Consider the following 20401-nt stretch of genomic DNA (forward strand, 5'->3'; position numbering starts at 1 on the left):
AATATTCATTTTGATGAAAAATTCCTGATAAAAATAAGATGACTTCTAAGACCAGGTAGATATAAATCTTTTAAAACACTTCCAAGTACTCACGATTTGTAAATGCGTCACAAATTGCTGTTTCTAACTGGATCAAATGATCCAGAGTGGACAAATTTCTTCAGAAGCAACACCGAGTCTTGTTGAAATAGACATTTGCTTCAAGGTAATATATAAGGTGAGCACTGACCATTTTTCTAAGACATTACATGAGCAAAGGGTCAGAGCAATATGGCAGTAATTGTTAGGAATTTTGGGGGTCCTATGGTGATGGAGTCAAAGAGAATGTCTTTGGGCATTATCTCACTTGCCCTAATAGCTTAAGTCCTATTTTCCACTTGCCCTAAAAGTATATGCTCTATGATCCATTTGCCCTAATCACATTTCTATTGTGTAACTGTATCCTATTTTTTCAAAGCGATAAAATTATAAAAATGGACTCCAAAAAAACATAATGAAAACAATAAACAAAAATAATATCAAAATAAAAATATACAAAAAAAAAAATTACTGTTAAGTAAATAAACAATTTATTTTTCTTTATGTATAATGTTTTGATATCAACTAAAGAAATAAACACAAGTTTAAAATACAAATACAGTGGACCCACACTTTATGATATTAATCCATTCCAGAGACATTACTGTATTTTTGAAAACATCATAATATGAACCCAAAACACGTTTTTTGGCAATTCGTTCCAAGACCTCGGAAGTTAAAATTTTCGTTATATAACTAAGCTATTTATCTCTCTAAAAGGTGATTTTTATAATGGATATTGTACATACTGATTAAAAGCAATATATTGATTAAAGCACAACACAAAAAAATCACTTCAACTAAAGAATGCAACAACAAAACATGTGGTGAACATGTTTACAAAAGGCTGAGGAAGGACCACGTGGTCCAGGCGGAGACAATCATAAATCCATCATAAAGTGAAATAAGTAGGTGCCGGTTAGTATGATCACTGGTTAGTAGAATCAGCCACTTTATAGAATCAAATCTCAAAAAACTATTTCAGATCATTAAAATGCACTACACTTTCTTTGTTATCATATGTTCGGTTATAAGTCAATTTTGAATGCCCTTGTGATATTTTTCTTAAGCACATTTCTGGAGGTCACTACCATAAAACAAGAAAAGCAATTTGCAGTTTCCAGTTTATTGGTCTTTTCTGTTAGTGCAATCTATTATAAATGGGTAATAAACTTGATCTTATTGCATTTGCAATAATAACGATAATGTGTTTCCCGTTCCATGAAATTTTCAATCAGGCGAAAAACATAATATAATAAAAGCATAATCAAATCATATAAAAACAAATTTTCAGAATATTCTCTTCATTACAGTAAGACACCCGTATCCACAGAGGATACGTTCCAAGACCTACCGTGGATGGCTGAAACTGCAGATATAAGCAAACACCTGCTGACCTTAAATATATAACGTGATTTTCTTGTACATATATACATATAATAAACACACAATAAGACATTACCAACATTAAATACGGTAATAATAAAGTACAACAGACTCTTGATTTAACGGGACTGGATTAACCAGGACACTTCAGGACTACAAAATAAAAAAAAAAAAAAAAAAAACAACCAGAAATCATAAAATTAAAGTTTTTTTTTTTTTTGGAGCATAGGCTTCTGTGGCCATAATGCACCTCCCAAGGTTTTTGCAGTACTTTGATCCAAGCCCGAGGCGGGAATCAAACCCGCGACCTTTGGGTTGCCAGGCAGGCACTTTACCCACCTGGCTAGCCCGGTCGGCTAAAATTCAAGTAATAACTAGAATAGGTATAACAGATATTTTGCAAGTCGTAAATAAGCGACAGAACCGGCATTATAAGTCATCATTAGGAGATTAGTGTACCTATTATCTTGCAAACCCCACCCCCCCTCTGTCTTCGCACCTACCGTTCAAAACAAAATTAAAAAAAAAAAAAAAAAAAGAGAGAGACCAAATGTTTAGTTTGAGTTAGTGCATCACGTCGATTGTGTTCTGTTGCACTGCAAAAGGACAAATTTTGTTTCATTATTTATGTCACTGACTATGGAAGTTACAGACAAACTATACACTTTAAAATAACTTTTTTTTTTTTTTTTTTTATGAGAACCCCAAACACGAGAGGTATTAGAACCTATAGTACTTAGTACCATGCTTGGGTTGGAGGTTGAGAAGACGAAAGATATTTGTTGACATTGGACTTGAACTTCTGTAGATTGTAATTTTCAGGAAATATGTATGAAGGAAGGTTGTTCCAGAAAACAGCAGTTGAATGAATAAAGGAGGAAGATGAAAAGTTGGTTCTGTGGGTTTGAAGTTGGACAGTAAATGGATGTTGGCTGGTGGCTGCACGTGTTCGGACTGTTTTGAAAGAGAGAGCGGGAATTATAGAAGCCAATTCAGAAGAACAGTGCCCATGGAAGTATCTGTAGAAGAGGCATGCAGCAGAAACAGTACGTCTATGAGAAAACGAGTGGAGAGACTCTGTTAGAGATGAATCATTAATTAACCTAACTGCCTTCTGAATGGAATCAAGGAGCCTGAGAGAGGTTTTAGGGGCAGCACCCCAGATGTGGGAACAATATTCCATGGCAGGGCGGATTTGCGATTTATACAGAGTGAGCAGCTGTTTGGAAGAAAAGTAACGCCGAGAGCGAAAGAGAAAACCAAGTTTTTTAGATGCAGAGGAAGCAATATTTGTAATGTGCTTGTGCCAAGAGAGATTTAGAAGTCATGGTAATCCCCAAAAGAGATATATCATTTTGCCTAGAAATCAGAGTGTCACTAAAGATAAGCATAGGAGCAGAAGAATCCTTTTTGCGAGATATAAGACAAGCCTGAGTTTTAGAAGGGTTGAAATCAACTAAGTTGTCTTTGCCCCACTGGAGAATTACCTGCAGATTGCCATTTAAGGAATTGGTAGCAGATATTCGAGAAGTTGAAGCTGATTGAGCAGGGCAAGGTTTCTCAAAATGGAAAGTGGAATGCAATGTGCTATCATCGGCAAAACTATGGATAGACTTTCCAGTCAATGGAAGGAGGTCATTAATATACAAGAGGAAAAGAGTGGGGGAAAGAACGGAACCTTGGGTGACACCAGCATTAGTAATGAAGTTAGAAGACAGAGAGCCATCTACCATCACCCTCAGTGAGCGATCAATGAGAAAACGGGATAACCAATTACAAAAGACAGTTGGCAAACCATAAGATGGAAATTTGTTTAGGAGATCTTTATGCCAGACATAATCGAAAGCCTTTGAGATGTCAAGGGTAACTGCTTGTGTTTCACCGAACTTGCCCATTAATGGGTAACATAAGCCAGAATATCACCAGTGGATCGACACTGACGGAATCCATACTGGCGATCGTTGATCAGACGGAAGGTTTCTAGGTAGTTTAAGAGTTGGCGGTTAATTGATTTCTCCATTACTTTAGAAAGAGTAGAAGTAATTGCAATGGGACGATAATTGGATGGGAGGGATTTGTCACCCTTTTTAGGAACTGGCTGGATATGGGCAAATTTCCAAGTAGAAAGAAAAACACCTTTGGAATAAGAAAGTGAAAAAAGGCGGCAAAGAATAGGAGTATGTTCAGGAGCACAGGTTTTGAGAACAAGTGGAGAAACACCATCAGGACCTGGAGCTTTCTTAGCATCAAGATTCAACAAAATCCTTCTGATATCCTTTTGACGGAAGACCACAGGAGGCATTGAATGGAGCATGTTGGGAATAGTGGGAGGGGTTTTACCAAGATCATTAATACATGAGCTGGAAGAAAAATGGGATGCTAGCTGGTCAGCTTTATCCTTGGCTGAAGTGGCAACAGAACCATCTGGTTTGGACAGAGGTGGGAGCAGAGATGGGCAAAAGTTGCGGCCAATAGCACTGGCAAGAGACCAGAATGCTCAGCTACCATTAGGACAAGAAGCAAGTTTTCTACTCTTTGCCTGTTCAAACTCTAGTTTGGACTGATTAATAACTGCTTTACAATTGTTGCGAGCTTTGGTGTAGGCAGAAAATGAAACTGAAGAATTAGAAACAAGCCAATTACGATATGCAACATTCTTCTCTTGAACAGCCTTAGCACATTTATTGGAAAACCAAGGTTTAGATAAAGGATGAGATTTTAAAGTGGAGTGTGGGATAAAAGATTCCATTCCTGCAAGAATAATTTCACTGACATGATCTGAGCAAACGTTGACATCAGAAGTTTTGAAACAGTAATCTGACCACGGAAAAGAAGTCTTGCAGGTCATCCCATTTTGCATTCTTGTAATGCCAAACAACACGAGGTTGGGAATAGCCATGAGATAAAGGTTCCATTGGAGAAGAGACAATCACCAAGTTGTGATCTGAAGTGCCTAAAGGACCTCTCACTTCGACCGTGTACTTAGAAGGGTTCTTGTGAGAAAAAGATCAAGCATATTGGCTGTATGATTAGGATTGTCCGGTATTCTTTGTAGGTAAATGAACAATCTGTGCTAGGTGATTATCAATTGCAAAAGCCTCAGCATCTCGACCTGCTGGGTTGGTGTGACTAGAAAACGGAAGCCAGCTGGAGTTGTGAACATTAAAATCACCAAGGAAAATTACCTCACTGTTAGGAAAGTTGGACTGGAGAAAGTCAAGTTGCAAAGAGAGGAAGTCAAAGAGCTCGAAGTGATTAGTGGAGCTGGGAGAACGGTAGATACAACAGATGAATCTGACACAATGAGGTAGAGAGATTTTAAGCCAGAGAAGATCAAAGAGAGGAGATTCCAAATTGCCAAGTCTCTGACAGGGAATATCAGAACAACTTGCTTTTTAAGGGATTGATATTAGCATATACGGCAGAGGCAATATAAAGTCGGCTTGATATTAGCAGATTTTGGACAAGCATTCAACAATATCTCACAAGTGTATTTAATTGGCCTTCTGCAGCACTTTCAGGTAGGGGAATTGTTGAAGGAGGCCATTCAGGAAGCATACTGTACTGTATGGACTAGCAGAGACAAAAATTAAAATTAATGGAGTTTGTTTCACTTCAGTGGAATTTCAGAGGATAATCAGGCAAGGCTGTCCACTGAGCCCAGTGCTTCTCTTAGCTTTAGAAATATTACTGAGTCAGGTGGATAGCAGTGATATGAGCTGGTGTATTACTGCAGCACATTACAGGAAAGTTAAAAGTCTGCTTATGCAGATCAGCTAGTCATATTCGTAATATATCAATGGCCACTAGATGTTTTCCAAGGGTAGCAGACATGGTTTGTCAAACTGCTATTTTGGCTAGAAACAATAAGACAAAAATAAAAATATGAGGAAATTGATGGGAACCACTTATAGGAATTTCAGTAATTGCAGGTAAAGTACATGGGCATTTCACCAGTGGTAAAGGGGAGGGAAGCTAATTGCCTTCTTACATATATCAGAAGTGGAAATTTATAATGGAGTCACAGATCATCCTAATATGATGCTCTGTCATGAAGGTGTTTCAGATTTTTAAATGTATAGCAGATTCATGTATTTTGATGATCCCATAAATTTTCTGGTAAAGCAGAAAATCTCTCCATGACTGAAATGTAATGCAGGTAGAGCTTATGAATTTTGATTTGATTTTAATAACTACAGTAGACTTTCAATTTTCTGGTTAATCCAAAAATACAGAAGTCCCCGACATAAGTAAGAGATATGTTCCAGGACTTCTTACTTCACTGAGTTTTACATAACTCGGGAATGACTAATAACATATTGCTATTATAATTATTATTGACAAATCTGAATTCAGCACGATACTTGTTAATGTTTGACCATTTTCATACAAACTTATTAGTTTAATTTTCTGATCCAAATCGATCGCTTTCCTTTTCTTGGTAGATTTACTAGTACTGCTGTCACTTTCTCTTAGTCGGCACCATGATAATGGTCAAAATGAAATTTTCTGTAAAGAACTTCACAGGGTTAAGGCGAAAACTCACTATTATTGCCCCACACAAGCTCACATTTTGCTAAAGCACATTTCTGGAGAACTCTACCATAAAACAATAAAAACAATTTGCACTTTTCATGTTACTGGTCTTTTCTGTTCGTGCATCTAATTATAAACGGGTAGTAATCTCAATCTTATTGCATTTGCAAAAATACCGATAGCTGGAATTCTGTGGGTTTTTACATTTTTATGGCAAAATGTGTGTCCCTTTCACTGAAATCTCCAGTCATATAAAAAAAAAAAAAAAAAAACATAAATAAATTGTAAGAATCTTCTCTTCTTTCCTATTTTTTTTGCTTGTTACTCTGTATCTCACTTGTGCAATTTTTGCGTGCTGTGATCATCGTTATTGATTGTTTATTTTATTTATTTATTATTTTTGTTTGTTTTAAATTTTACAATCCTAAAAAAAAAAAAAAAAAAATTTGAGTGAAAAAAAAATTGATGTAAATCTGTAGTTGCGTAAGACAGGAACTAATTGTATCGAAAAATGTTCAGCAACCTATGTAAAAAATATGGTGATAGATAAAAATCGAAAAAGCTTACCAAGTACTCACATGTCTAATATGATGCTTCCCTTTATTTTTTGATGTCGATTTTAAGTCTAATAGTTTTCCTAATTTTTTAGAATGTTGTGTATGGTTTGGTCACCAACATTATAATGGTTCATTAGAGATTTAACGGATGTACCGTTTTCAAACTTTTGAATAATTTCAAGTTTTTGTTTAACTGAAAGTAAACAAAAAAAAAAAAAAATTAAAATTAAAAAAAATTGACATCCCTGACATAAATAACGAGAGAAGATTTGTCTTTTTGCAGTGCAACGGAACATAATAATCGACAGAATGCACTAAAACAAACTAAACATTTATGCTCTCTCTCTTTTTTTTTGAGTGGCGGGTGTGAAGACAGCAGGGGTTGCAAGATAATAGGTACACTAATCTCCCAATGATGACTTATAATGCCGCTTGTCGCTTATTACAACTTGCAAAACATCTGTTTATACCTATTCTATTTATTACTTGAATTTTGTAATTTCTGGTTGATTTTTTTTTTTTTTTTTTAATTTGGAATCTCGAAGTGTCCCGGTTAATCCGATCCCAGTAAATCGAGAGTCTGCTGTATATTGAAATAGCCCTACAATCCTATAGTACATTAAAACAAAAAAAAAAAAAAAACATAAAAATAAAAAATATATAAAAAAGAAAATAAACTGCCTGTATGCTTCCCTCCACATGTATCATATCCAGCTGACCTTTTAATTTCTCAAAGTTGTCAACATCAAATACTCATGGAGGTAATTTATTCCAGTAATTAATAACTTCACTAAAAAAAAACCTTCTGATTTATAGAATACCCCTATTTTCATTTTACCTTTACTTTCAACTACCTCACACCATCCAGATTCTATTCTGGCATGTGCAAGTACTGAGTCTGGAAAAGCCTTTCTCGTGCTTATGCTATTTTTGATAAAAAGCATAACCTATCTCCCCTTCTATTTCGCCTGCCCTCCTAAATACATTATACATGTCATAGTGAAACTTAATTCCAATTTCTGAGTGACACCACGTTTCCATTAGTCCTATTATGGGGGATGGAACAACACTACTGACATTACTGTAGACACAGTTAAGACTTAGTGCTCTTGCATAGTTTATTACCTTGACACACCCCACGAAGTTATTTAAGCTTGTTTCCCTAGCATTAGCATTCTGTTTATTTGAAACATTGCTACCCTCAACATATCTTGCAAAAATCAGCTTTTATGATCACAAACAAAAAACTCAATGTGCAATTTACTTTGATCCATGTTATAAGATCAGAACATATCTCTATTACTCCTGCTCTCAACAACTAGCAGTTCTATACCCTTAAGGTGCCATCTTTGTTTAAATGCATATTATTCCAGGAAGAACCTGCCAGACTTCGAAAGCTGATTCCATGAGCAATTTTAAGCGGGAAAGTACATATCAATATATGTCTGAATCTAGGCAGTTATACAGCTTTGGCTATGAATTTTAAAGGAGGTTACAGAGTTTTGAATGGTAAAAAAAAATAATAATAATATTAAATAAAAAATAAATTAAAATTAAGAAATAAAAATAAGCAAACAAATAAATAAAATAATAAAAATAACAAATGCTTATTAAGTTTTTTCCAACCTAATTCCCCCTATATAACCTATTCACATTTTAAAAAACAATACATTTAATTCAGTAATCAATTGTCTCAAACTTGAAAACAAAATAAAACAAAATTCACCTTTATTCTTTCAGAATTGTTATGGTCGTTAATCTTGGAATAAGTCTGAAGTAAAAGCTCAGCTAACTTTTTTAATATAGGCTGAAAAATAAAACAGGTAAAAACTATTTTCAAACAGAACAAAAAAAAAATAGTGATAAAATATTTTGCATTTATTTTGCACGATAAAAAAATAACAATACAGTACTTAAAGAATTATTTTCGTATTCATATTTCAGCAGAGAATATGAATATATTCTCTGAAGAAATATGAATAATAATATGAATAATTCAGCAGAGAATATATTCTCTGCTGAAATTTGGTGTAATGTTTCAATTTCATTCAGAAATCAGCAAACTGTACTTGAAATAAATCTAAAAGGGGTAATGAATTGCTGCAAAGTTTTAGCTCACTACAATAAAAGTTTGTTTCAAGAAAAGATACACATTACTGGCTGTTCTCAGATGGAGTGACCAGTAATGAAACTAAACACTGGTGTTTTTGCATCTGATAACTTGGCACACAGACAGACAGACAGACATGCAAACAAACAGAATACTGAAATATATAAACCATCATGCGATTCAAACCGATATAGCTGCTAACTTTTGACTTTCAAAAAGCTGGAGATCTGGTTAAGCGGGAGGTTTTTTGGCCAAAACAGGCATAAAAAAAAAAGGATTTTTTCAGAAAAATAACATTGTTTTAAAGTCCAAACCACCCTGGAATTGAACTTCACTGTAAAATGCACACTTTATTAACCCTGTGTTTTAGAAATCAGCTGTTCCTCTCCACCTGGTGACATACCTGTTGTGGTGATGTGATATTGCAGGTTCATGGCATGTGGTCCTGGTTGAAGGGTGGCAGTATTACAGAAACTGAGCATCTCGTAGGCTGTTCATGGAGTGCTGCAACTAATATGTTCCAAGAGTGGGCAGACAGTGGACAAAGCAGCTGTCGCTGGGCTGATGGCAGAATCATGAAATGGATTTAAACATGAGTCAGTGCCACTTACTAGTCATTGCGTGTTATCATTTTTTTCAACTTGGCAACTCTGAAAGGTGTTCGTATTGCCACCTGGTGGTGGCAATATGAGTTTCGAAGCTGGTTGGCTTCAACCAGCTTTGAAATGGTGCCGTCTGGGTGGTAGTGCCCATCTGAGAATAAGTAACAGTAGTCTTCTCTACCAGAGAAGCGTTACTTATTCAAAGTAGTGCAATACCTAGGCAACTTGTTGGGAAGGTATTCACAATATGAGATATAATAAAACGATGCATGCATACTATCTGACTAGTAGAAATGATGGAGATGCATTACACATGCTTAAACAGCCTTTTTCATCCTCTGACATTTCGTCAAGAAATATATTTAGATTAAATCGTGCACATCATCAAGCATCTCTCATATTGTGGAGTTATACTTCATAACTGGGTTGTCACTACTGCAAAGGGTACCTGCCCACCCACTGATGAAGCCAACCAGCTTCAAAATGGTGCCGTCTGGGTGGTGGTGGTGCCCATCTGAGAATAAGTAACAGTAGTCTTCTCTACCAGAGAAGCGTTACTTATTCAAAATAGTACAATACCTATGCAATTCATTGTGTGGGTATTCACAATATGAGATATAATAAAACGATGCATGCATACTACCTGGGTAGTAGAAATAATGGAGATGCATTACCCATGCTTAAACAGGCTTTTTCATAGATATTGAAAAATGTCTATCAAGTATTCATTATGACAGGAAGATGTGCAGCTTACTTTTTAGCACACAAATAAAATGACAAGGGCAGCCTATTACCACCAACTGCTCGATTGCCAATTTTAATACCCTTGCCAGTCCAGTTTTTAGGCCTGGTAAAACAGGCATTATCAATATTAGGCCTAGTATATTCTGCATTATCAACACTAAGTTCCAGACAAAATCTCACATGCTTTTAGGTTGTTCAGAAGAAGATGACCAATGTCATATACTTTAGAGTCACTTTCCAATGCTGACATGGACCAAGCTGCTTTCAATTTGACAATTCCTTTTTATTAGAAAAGGTCACCATAATGGATTATAAGTTGGAATCACTCTGATTACCAATCTGTCGTAAATCAAAACTGGCCCATTTTTCAGAGCCATCACTACCTCTTCTTTCCCTATCTGCACAATTTCACTAATAATGCTTGTTGATTTTGTTCTTTCACAACCATTTTTTGCTATTTCACTATCACAAAACATATGAACGATATACCTGCATGATCAGCATATCTCATAGTTCTATGACATGATATGTTCTATGACAAAAGATGCAAATAAACATTTAGAATATCATCATGAAATGTAAAATTATTTTTGCATATCTTTCTATGCATTATATGCTGTTGTTTGTTTGAAAATGTCTGATTATATCTTGTTTCCTACCATTTGAAAGTGAACCATCACATCTACATGCAGTACACAAGTCTAATGTGTACTAGATGTGATGGTTCACTTTCAATTTTTTCAGATTTTACAATACACGGAAAATATCGCATAAATATATTTATGTCTTCCAAAAACTTATGTCATATTTCTTTGGTATTACTGAATGAGCACCACAAAGTCTGACGAAACATAAGTTTTCGGAAGACATATATATGTGATATTTTTCATGTATTGTAATTACAGCACATTTCTATTTTGCAACGCTGACTACCACAGCACACCTGACGGTGAATTATTTAGCAGAAATAAGCAGAAATTCACAAAATTTAAAAAAAAAAAAAAAAAAAAAACCCTGTTTTATTTATTTTCTGCAAAAAGAAAAAGCAGAAAAACTGAGTTTTTGTGAAAAAAGACTAACTCCTTGCCATCAACAATTCAAGCTGGCCTCGATTAATGCAATTAATTCGTCCCGCGAGCGCATCGCGCAAAACGGAAACACGTTAATTGAATTTTTTTTTTTTTTTTTTTTTTTTGGTAGTTGTTGGCGCATAGGCTTCTGTGGCCATAATGCACCTCCCAAGGTTTTTGCAGTACTTTTGATCCAAGCCCGAGGCGGGAATCGAACCCGCGACCTTTGGGTTGCCAGGTAGGCACTTTACCCACCCAGCTAGCCCGGTCGGCTGTTAATTGAATATAATAATCAATAGAAAAAATTATAATTGGTCTTTGACCTTCTGGAATGTCCATAAAGAATTTTAAAAATACCTTTTAAATAACTTTTTAACTGTATACAATGTAAAAGATAATGAAAATAATTATGGAATTAAATGTTTATTGCATAAAACGCCATGGAATATTTTAAATTTTCGAGGGAAACACAGTGATACTCGACATCTGTCGAACACCGCACGAACTACTAGCTCAAGGTAGTTCACAGTTTCAACATTTCTTAGTTGTTTGGACCCAACTACTAAACAGAACTGGTAGGTATTTCTTTTGGTCTGGGTGTGCTGTGAAAAAATTACTGAGCCACTAAGGGCGCAGTGAACCGAGAAAGTTTGGGAACCTCTGACAAAAAATACGCAATGAAGAAATGACTGTTGCAGAAATATTTGAACAGTGTTGACTTTCTCTTTTCATCAATCAATTTCCGATAGCTGACCACAATCTTCTCTGGGCCCTGGCGAAATAAACTGCAGTCAGAACTAGATTATCTTTTGTATCACAGAGAACCTCAAACCTTTTGTTTGAGGTTCTCTGTGATATGAAAGATTATCTAGTTCTTTTACCGTTATCGTCTGCATTAACTTCATTAGGGGTAGACAAACAAGTAACACGTCTTCTTCCGATGGTTGATGGAGCACACCGAGGCGGGCAGCAGGCAAACGTTTGTTTATTGCCTGTCCAATGCACAGTAAGCTTAACGCATGACTCAAATCTTTTTCAACTATCACATAAAAAAAAAAAGATCACGTTAACTAGAAATTTGCATCGTGTAAAGTGAAAAGTGGTACAATTTTTTCAAATAGCAGTAACTGAAAAACGCATTAATCGAACTCACGTTATGCGAGGCCTGGCTGTACTAAGAGAGTGAGATGGAGAATGGTCAAATGAGAAAAAGCAGATTCTCCATCATAAATCTGGAGAGCTGGCATCTATCTGATATCTTAGAGAACTTCAAGAAATTCAATACCTCATTTTATTTAAAATTATGCAGCCTTTAATAAATACAGTCAGAATGTAATTAATGCTTAAACTGCCATTGAAAATATTTTAAATTTGTGAGTAAGAGTAAAGTATGTAGTAAATGAGATGATCAGCAGAAAAATCGAAATTTGTGTTAGTAAGAGTACCCTGGTATCTCTCGTATTGTGGAATTAACTTCGCAACTGTGATGGTATGTTTGCATTACCAGGGTACCTGCCCACCCACCGATGAAAGGTCAACAAGCTTTGAAACAGTGCCATCTGTGTGGTGGTGCCCAGTGAGAATAAGTAACAGTAGTCTTCTCTACTAGAGAAGCATTACTTATTTGAAGTAGTGCAATACCTGGTATCTCATTGTGAAGGTAGCCACAATATGAAATTAATTAAAATGATGCCTTTACAGTAGATATTTAGTTTAATTTTATGGGTTAACTATAGTATATTTACATCGATATTATATAATCATTTTATAAATATCCTCCCCAACATTTCTATCATCTATTGAATCCATCTTGAAATTTTGTGTTTTGTGTTTTGAAAATTCAAAAATAGTGTTTTGTTTGTTAGTACAATGTTAACAAACTACTAAAACACAGATACAAGACGATCTTTAAATAATGTGACGAAATACACCATTTTAAATATCCTCCCACCAAAAAAGACAAATGCTATTCAGCAAAGCTTAAAAGGCACTTTCCAGCTTCCAACATTTGAAGTGTCAATTAACCCTAAAATTACAGTCTGCCTAAAATTTTCACAATTCTGGTAAATGACAAGGTGAGACCCATGAACTGGTGAAACCATTGTTTAATTTCCAGACAAAAGCTCTGACAATCCTTTTCTTCTATCAAGCAGTATGAATGGATGGCAAGATCCAATCTTCCTAACATTTCAAGGATACAACTCTAAAATGGTGTTTTCATGCCGGCTGCTAGAGTTTCCACTGCTCCGAACCTACTGGCAACTAACTAGACAGTATCTGGATCATCAGCTAGAGTATACAGGAATACCTCGCATAGCACGGTTAATTCGTGCCAAAAAAATACCGCGCTACGCGAAACTGCGCTGATCGAGGTATTATTCGTACGTATTTTAATGTAATGCATTCCGACAATTTGATTATATGGGTCGAGTTGCAAAAATATATAGGTGTTTGTTTATCATAAATTGAGGCAAAAAGAAATTAAAATTATAAAAACTAGTAAGTACAGCACAAATGATTTTTATTGCAGTATGTACATACCAAAAGAATATAAGTGAAGTATGTACTGTATTTTTATTTTGAAAAATAACTGATCAGCTTAGTTTGCACAATTTTTTTCTTCTTTTTATCTGCATACATCTCTTTATAACATCGAATGTCATTTTGCAACGCCTGCCTTACTTTCATACCTCGTTCGATGTTTGGATCTAGAAGAACACAGCGCCATTACATTTCCTCTTTCCACTCATATTTGTGTATAAAGGTGTAATGTTTTTAAAAAACAATCTTTAATAAAAATACACAGCGAAAAATATTTGTACAGCTTAAGCACAATGAACGACCTCACCGCTCGGAATCTAGAGTGTTTACTAACATATGAATGCTAGCAGAGTCCGTATATAATGGGAGTTGCGACAACAGTCAGCGTGGCCTTGAATCCACAACGCATTGGCCTACGTGCTGGCATTATAATACATACATACATATCAAATGTATTGGTACATAACGCAGTTAATTTTTTTTTTTTTTCAATTTGTTGTTATTGTTGTTATTTGGTTTTTAGGAGCATTAGCAACTAAGGCCATATTGCTCCGGGATATGCGGTGGTCATTCCCTGACCTTTCCGCATCCTCCGTATTTGGTGGTGACGGGCTCGAACCCCAGTCTAATCAAGAAGCGTGTGCTATGCACTGCTGCTCCTTCCCACCTGGCTACGGAGGCGCCTTTTCAATTTGTAAACTGCGCTATAGAGAAACCTGCGCTGTTCGAAACCGTGCTATGCGAGGTATTCCTGTAATCACACTGCCTCTATTCTGCCAGCCAGTGACTGAAGTCCAAATAGTATATGTTAGAGGGCACTGTCAAGGCCATATTATGTCAAAGAGTTGGGTATATTCTTGCTGTGTACACCATATCCAAAAATTCATTATTTTGATTCATTAATTCATTATTCAGCAATTTAAAGACTAAATGCACAAAGCATAATTCCATATGGGTTTAAATTTACTATATAATATTGGTGTAGATACACCATAGTTAACCCATAAAATTAAACTAGTAAAGGCATTGTTTTAATTATATCTCATACTGTGGCTAGCTTCACAACGAGATACCACTGAGAGTAAGTAACAGTAGTTTTCTCTACTAGAGAAGTGTTACTTATTCAAAGTAGTACAATACCTGGTATCCCATATATTCAGCATAATTAATTGGAAATATTGGACATCAATTAGACATCGAAGCAGGAAGAAGAGAGATAATAGCGTCACCTTATGAATAAATTCATTGACTGAAGATACTGTATAATAATTACTTGTGCAAATCTAATGAATAATACATGTCCGTTTATATACATAGAATCTAATGAATAATATATGTCTGTTTATATAAATATACGACCTTTGGAAACCAGGCGTAAATCAGTTGTAATCAGCCTTCTGCACTAAGTGGGGCTCTGCTGTTGTCACCTTTCCTCTTCAAGGGCATCTTGTGGGATGCATGATGACTCATCCTATTATTAAAGCCAGCCCCTTTTAAAATCAGCCATGTGGTAGGCAATGGCATACCACATTATCTGATGCCATAGAGACCATAACAAAACCAACTCCAAAAACTGCTGTTAAAGGAAGGCCTGCAACTAGGTGGAAGGATGGGATCAGTGAACTTTTGGGCGTAACATTCGGCAATGCCACTGGTATAGCACATAATCGATGCAGTTGGAGGAATTTGTTAGTGGCCACAACAGCTCCTCAGGGAACTATGTGACTGGAAGAAGGAAGATATGGTGTATCTACACCAATATTATATAGTTAATTTAAACCCATATCGAATTATGCCTTGTGAATTTATTCTTTAAATACAGTATTATTCTGTTCGCCATTTCGTATCTCTCATATTGTGGAATTAACTTCGCAACTGTGATGGTATGTTTGCATTACCAGGGTACCTGCCCACCCACCAATTAAAGGCCAACAAGCTTTGAAACGGTGCCATCTGGGTGGTGGTGCCCAGTGAGAATAAGTAACAGTAGTCTTCTCTACTAGAAAAGCATTACTTATTTGAAGTAGTGCAATACCTGGTATCTCATTGTGAAGGTAGCCACAATATGAGATATAATTAAAATGGTGCCTTTACAGTAGATATTTAGTTTAATTTTATGGGTTAACTATAGTATATTTACATCAATATTATATAATTATTTTATAAATATCCTCCCCAACATTTCTATCATCTACTGAATCCATCTTGAATAGTCAAACTAACAGAACAAACTTATTAGTAGAAAGATCTAAGTCGCCCAACTTTTTTATTCACTTTACAAATATACATGTATGAGTTCCAATCTCCAATAGACCTGTCAAACTAACAGGTCTATAATTACTTTAATGTCACCTTTTGATCCCACTTTGTGAATTGGGGATAAATTCCCACACCTTCAGTCCACAGGGACTCCCCCCCGAATCCAAGGATGCTCTCATAATTATAGATAAAAGTTTGCTTATGTACTTTGCTGCCTCCCTTAATATAACTGGATAGATTCCATCTACCTCAGATGGCATTTTTGTTCAGCTTCAAAAATTTATCTTCCATTTATCACTTTCAGTTATCACAAAGTCATTTAGCTCCCTGTTAGAGTTTGATAAACTTCTAGCATCCCCTTCCCTAGAGAGTTTCTCAAGTGTGAATGTAGATGTAAAATACCTATTCAATTTTTCAGCAACCTGAGCAGGATCATCAATAGTTAACCCACTGATATCAAGTGGCCAAATGCAATTCAATCCATTCCTTCTACTGTTAATATAAGCATAATGAGACATTCTAATTAATATAAGCATAATGAGACATTCTAATTAATATAAGCGTAATGAGACATTCTAATTTGCTGGCCCACTATTTCTCTGTATAGCTGTTTGCTATATTCATCACAGTCATTAGGCCTATAACACACTCCTACTCTCATTTTTGTTTTCCCAGTGTTTACGGCACACCAAACTGACTCAACATTACACTGATTACCCACGTTGACTGGATGCTCTGCATTAGATTTAACATGCTTTTTAATTAAGAGCATAATTCTCCCACCCCTCCTGTCCTTCCTGTATACATTGTTTTCCCCATATTCAAATTCAACATTGCTTATGTCTGAGTGAAGCCATGTTTCCACTATCCCTGCAATGTCTGCATATGAAGACTTAATCAGTACAGTAAATCCCCGCTATTCGCAGTTTCGCGATCGCTGATTTAATATAAAATGAAACCTAAAAAAATGTGAATTTTAAAGCGCCATGAACATTTTCCGCCATAAAAAACATGGGCGTGGCTAAAATTATCTTTCCCGGTCAAAACAGTGCTCAGTGGGTGGGGGGAAAGGGGTGACGAAATCCCGGCGTGGATGTTTCTCGCTAATCCTTATATCAATTTATCCGCATATCAATTTATAAATTGATATCACTTTTGTAAGCATATCAATTTATAAATTGATATGCTTACAAAAGTGAGAAATCTACCATTTTGCAGTGTAAAACAAACTTTTTCGAGTGTGTTAACGGAAGAAAGTGACTTTATTGTAGACAAGTTCTTTCTAAGCCGTACAAAAATATGGCTACGAATAACAAAGGAAATGTGAAAAGATCAAAGAAGGTGATGACATTAGCGAATAAAATTGAGTTATTAGACAAAATTTCTAATGGTGAAAGTGTCTCCTCAGTGGCAAAACATTATAAAATCAATGAGTCAACAGTACAATCAATCGGAAGAAAAAATCCGCCGTAGTGTCCGTGAAAACACGCTAATTGCTTCAAAAATTTGCTCTGTAACTCATGATGTTAAATTAGAAAAAACGGAAAAGGCTTTAAATCTGTGGATAGAAGACCGAACTCAAAATAAAATTCCGTTAAGTTCACTCATCATTCGTGAAAAGGCAAGACTCCTTTATCAACACTTTAGCGAAACTGGTGATAGCTCTGGTGGAATAAGTTTTTTTAGCTAGCAAAGGCACTAGTTTGAAAGATTTGTTTGAAATTTCTAATAAATATTAAATTTAATATTAAATTGTTTCTTATTTTCATTTCGATGCCATATGCTTGCATTTCACTATGTACTGTCTATGTACATAGTCATATTATGAAGGTACATATAATACATACATAGACACAATTTTAGACTAGTTTTTCTTATATACTGTATTTCATACTTTGGAACGGAACCCCTTTATTACTATGGGAGCCATAACTCAGTATTCGCATTTTCGGTATTCGTGGCATTTCTCGGGAACATAACCCCCGCGAATAGCGGGGGTTATGTTCCTGTAAATCAAATTCTTAAAATTTATTTACAATGAACTGGTTTAATAAATAAAAACAATTTTATTTATAGAACCAAAAGCCTCGTGAAATGAAAGCTACATAACATCAGTGTACATGATGTTATGTACACTGATTAGGTACTCATTCTGTACTTATCACTAAATGACCTAGGCTTGCTCCTTAGTGCATCGATCTCAAACTGTGGAGGCACTCAACTTAATCCATCACAACTTGCCTTGGTATTGCACTATTTTAAATAAAACAAATAAAATAAAAATAAAACATTGGATCTTGAAGAAGTATATTTCTGTTTTATTTAAAGTGTATGCCAGAGGTTCCCAAATTTTCTTGGTTCACGGTGCCCTTAGTGTCTTGGTAATTTTTTCACGGCACCCCTAGGCCAAAAGAAATACCAAACAATTCCTGTTTATTAAGTAGTTAGGTCCAAACAACTTAAGTAATGTTGGAACTGTGAACTACCTCGAGCTAGCAGTTTGCACGGTGTCCGACAGATGTCAAGTATCGCTGTGTTTCCCTCTAAAATTTAAAATATCCAGTGGTGACCCTGTAAGTTTGCTGGGGTGCTGCGGCACAGTTTAGGAACCGCTGGTGTATGCTATTTCCCAGACCTAGGTTTTGATCCTTTTTTTGGGATCTCATCAGTGGGCAGGATAGTGAAAATCTGAACCCAGTAATGCGAAATATCACCATTATGTGAGATGCTAGGAGACAGTACATAAAATGAAATGAGTTTGTAGCAAGGTCTATGCCTCTCATATGCAATGTTAAATGTACTGATGAAACGGTTAACAGTAGCCAGTGGTTCTGTTACATTAAACATATATATAAATGTTATATAAAATTTAAAGATAATTGTTATCTAATAAACTATATGTTTACATGTCTTATTCTAAACATTTTGTTTACTACTGAAATTTACAAAATACAAACTTGCTGGGTACATGAATAGAGTTCAGAAGTCCAAAAATACATTTTTTAACTCACCCAATTTGATAGAATTCATCAACTAAGTAAATCTTATCAAAAGTTTCAAGGCCAAGCTCATCAAGCTGAGTCAGACTAAAATGCACTTATAACTAATGGTAATAATTTCATTTTGTGTCACTATACTTAATAATGAATGCAATGCTGAAAACAAACTCACCCTATCATCTGCTCTGAAGTGCACTCCCACACTATATTCAATAAGAAATATGATACTATTAAGTTGATATAGATCTTCAATTGCAATAAGAGGATGACTCTGAAGTACTTCCCACACATCAAATGGCTATAAAGAATTGTTAAAAAAAAAAAAAAAAAGGCTCTCAAACGTTCTTATGTTCTTTATATAATAACAGGATATACTCAAAAAATAATTTCTTTTAAAGAATAACATAGCATATTTAAGGGTATTCATACAAATATATTTCACTTAAGAATGAATACCTCATCATGGGTGATGTTAACTTACACTTTATCAATTAAAATTCAGGTCCGAGCATTAAACTCAGTGGGATCAGTTTTTTTTGAACCACTTGGATGAATGTTATTTATATCAGTATGCCAGAGACTTAAAGAGGACCTCAAGAATCCAAATATTCTTGACTTGGACCCTGCTAAAGATCAGGTTTCTGGCAGAACTGGTAATTAAAGAGTCTGTCAGCAGCAGCATGGTCTGATGATGGGTATTAGTAAGAAGCCTGAAAATGTCACCTTAAATGTATAGTGGTTTAGGTGATTAGCTTAATAAACTTTATTAATTTCATGTGGTATACGAGTGATTATTAAATATAGTAATTAATCATAATAATTACAGATTATTATGTAAGTGCCACGTCAGAACCATAAGCAGACATGTACCAATATTAAAGAACAGATAGGAAAATGAAAGCTGATTATGAGAAATCACTAACAAAAAGAACTAAGAATCAGGATAAGGAGTTTTTCACATATGTTAATGCAGAATCATTGTACGTCCTTTCCAGGTCAATGATGAAATAATAGACAAATCGAGTCAGAATTGGAGATAAGTTGAACAGGTATTTTGCATATATTTTCACAATTGAAAATTAATCAATTAAATTAAATTATTTAATTACTAAAAAAGTTTATATTTTGCAACAGACATAAAAAATCCCAATTGTGTTACCACGTGATTATGTAACTATATATAATATGTCAGTTTTGCCATCTAACAAACATTTTTTATGCTGGTCATTCAAGTGTTAAACTCGAGTCAAGGGGAAATACCTAGAAATTGATGTTATGTTTATTACACATGGGCATTAAAATATTATTCAGACACAGAGAGAATGGGCAATGGGTTCCTTGCATTAGTAAAGTTAATATATAATACATTATTAGCATAGAAGGCTAGGCTGAAAACAAAATCATACATCATATAGTTTATGATAAATAAAATTAACAGCAAAGTTAGTATCAGCTTGGGTGATGCAGATAATGAAATATTCTATCATTATTACAAGAAAGAAAAATTAGACTTTGTTTA

At 35.1% G+C, this 20401-nt stretch overlaps 1 protein-coding gene across 1 annotated transcript in view; it reads right to left on the minus strand.

Annotated features, from left to right (window-relative positions):
• The window catches only part of LOC150089664 (uncharacterized), a 132603-nt gene that overhangs the window by 51895 nt on the left and 60307 nt on the right, over nucleotides 1-20401 (minus strand). The window contains exons 3-4 of the mRNA XM_090368721.1: nucleotides 19055-19180; nucleotides 8284-8364 (exon numbers count right to left, since the gene is read on the minus strand). Of these exons, the coding sequence (XP_090224847.1) occupies nucleotides 8284-8364; nucleotides 19055-19180 (207 nt within the window). The remainder of the gene's footprint in view (nucleotides 1-8283; nucleotides 8365-19054; nucleotides 19181-20401) is intronic.

Source organism: Mastigoproctus giganteus, chromosome 2 (genome assembly GCF_048544385.1).
Source record: "Mastigoproctus giganteus isolate SK-2022 chromosome 2, ASM4854438v1, whole genome shotgun sequence".
NCBI classification, from domain to species: Eukaryota; Metazoa; Arthropoda; class Arachnida; order Uropygi; family Thelyphonidae; genus Mastigoproctus; species Mastigoproctus giganteus.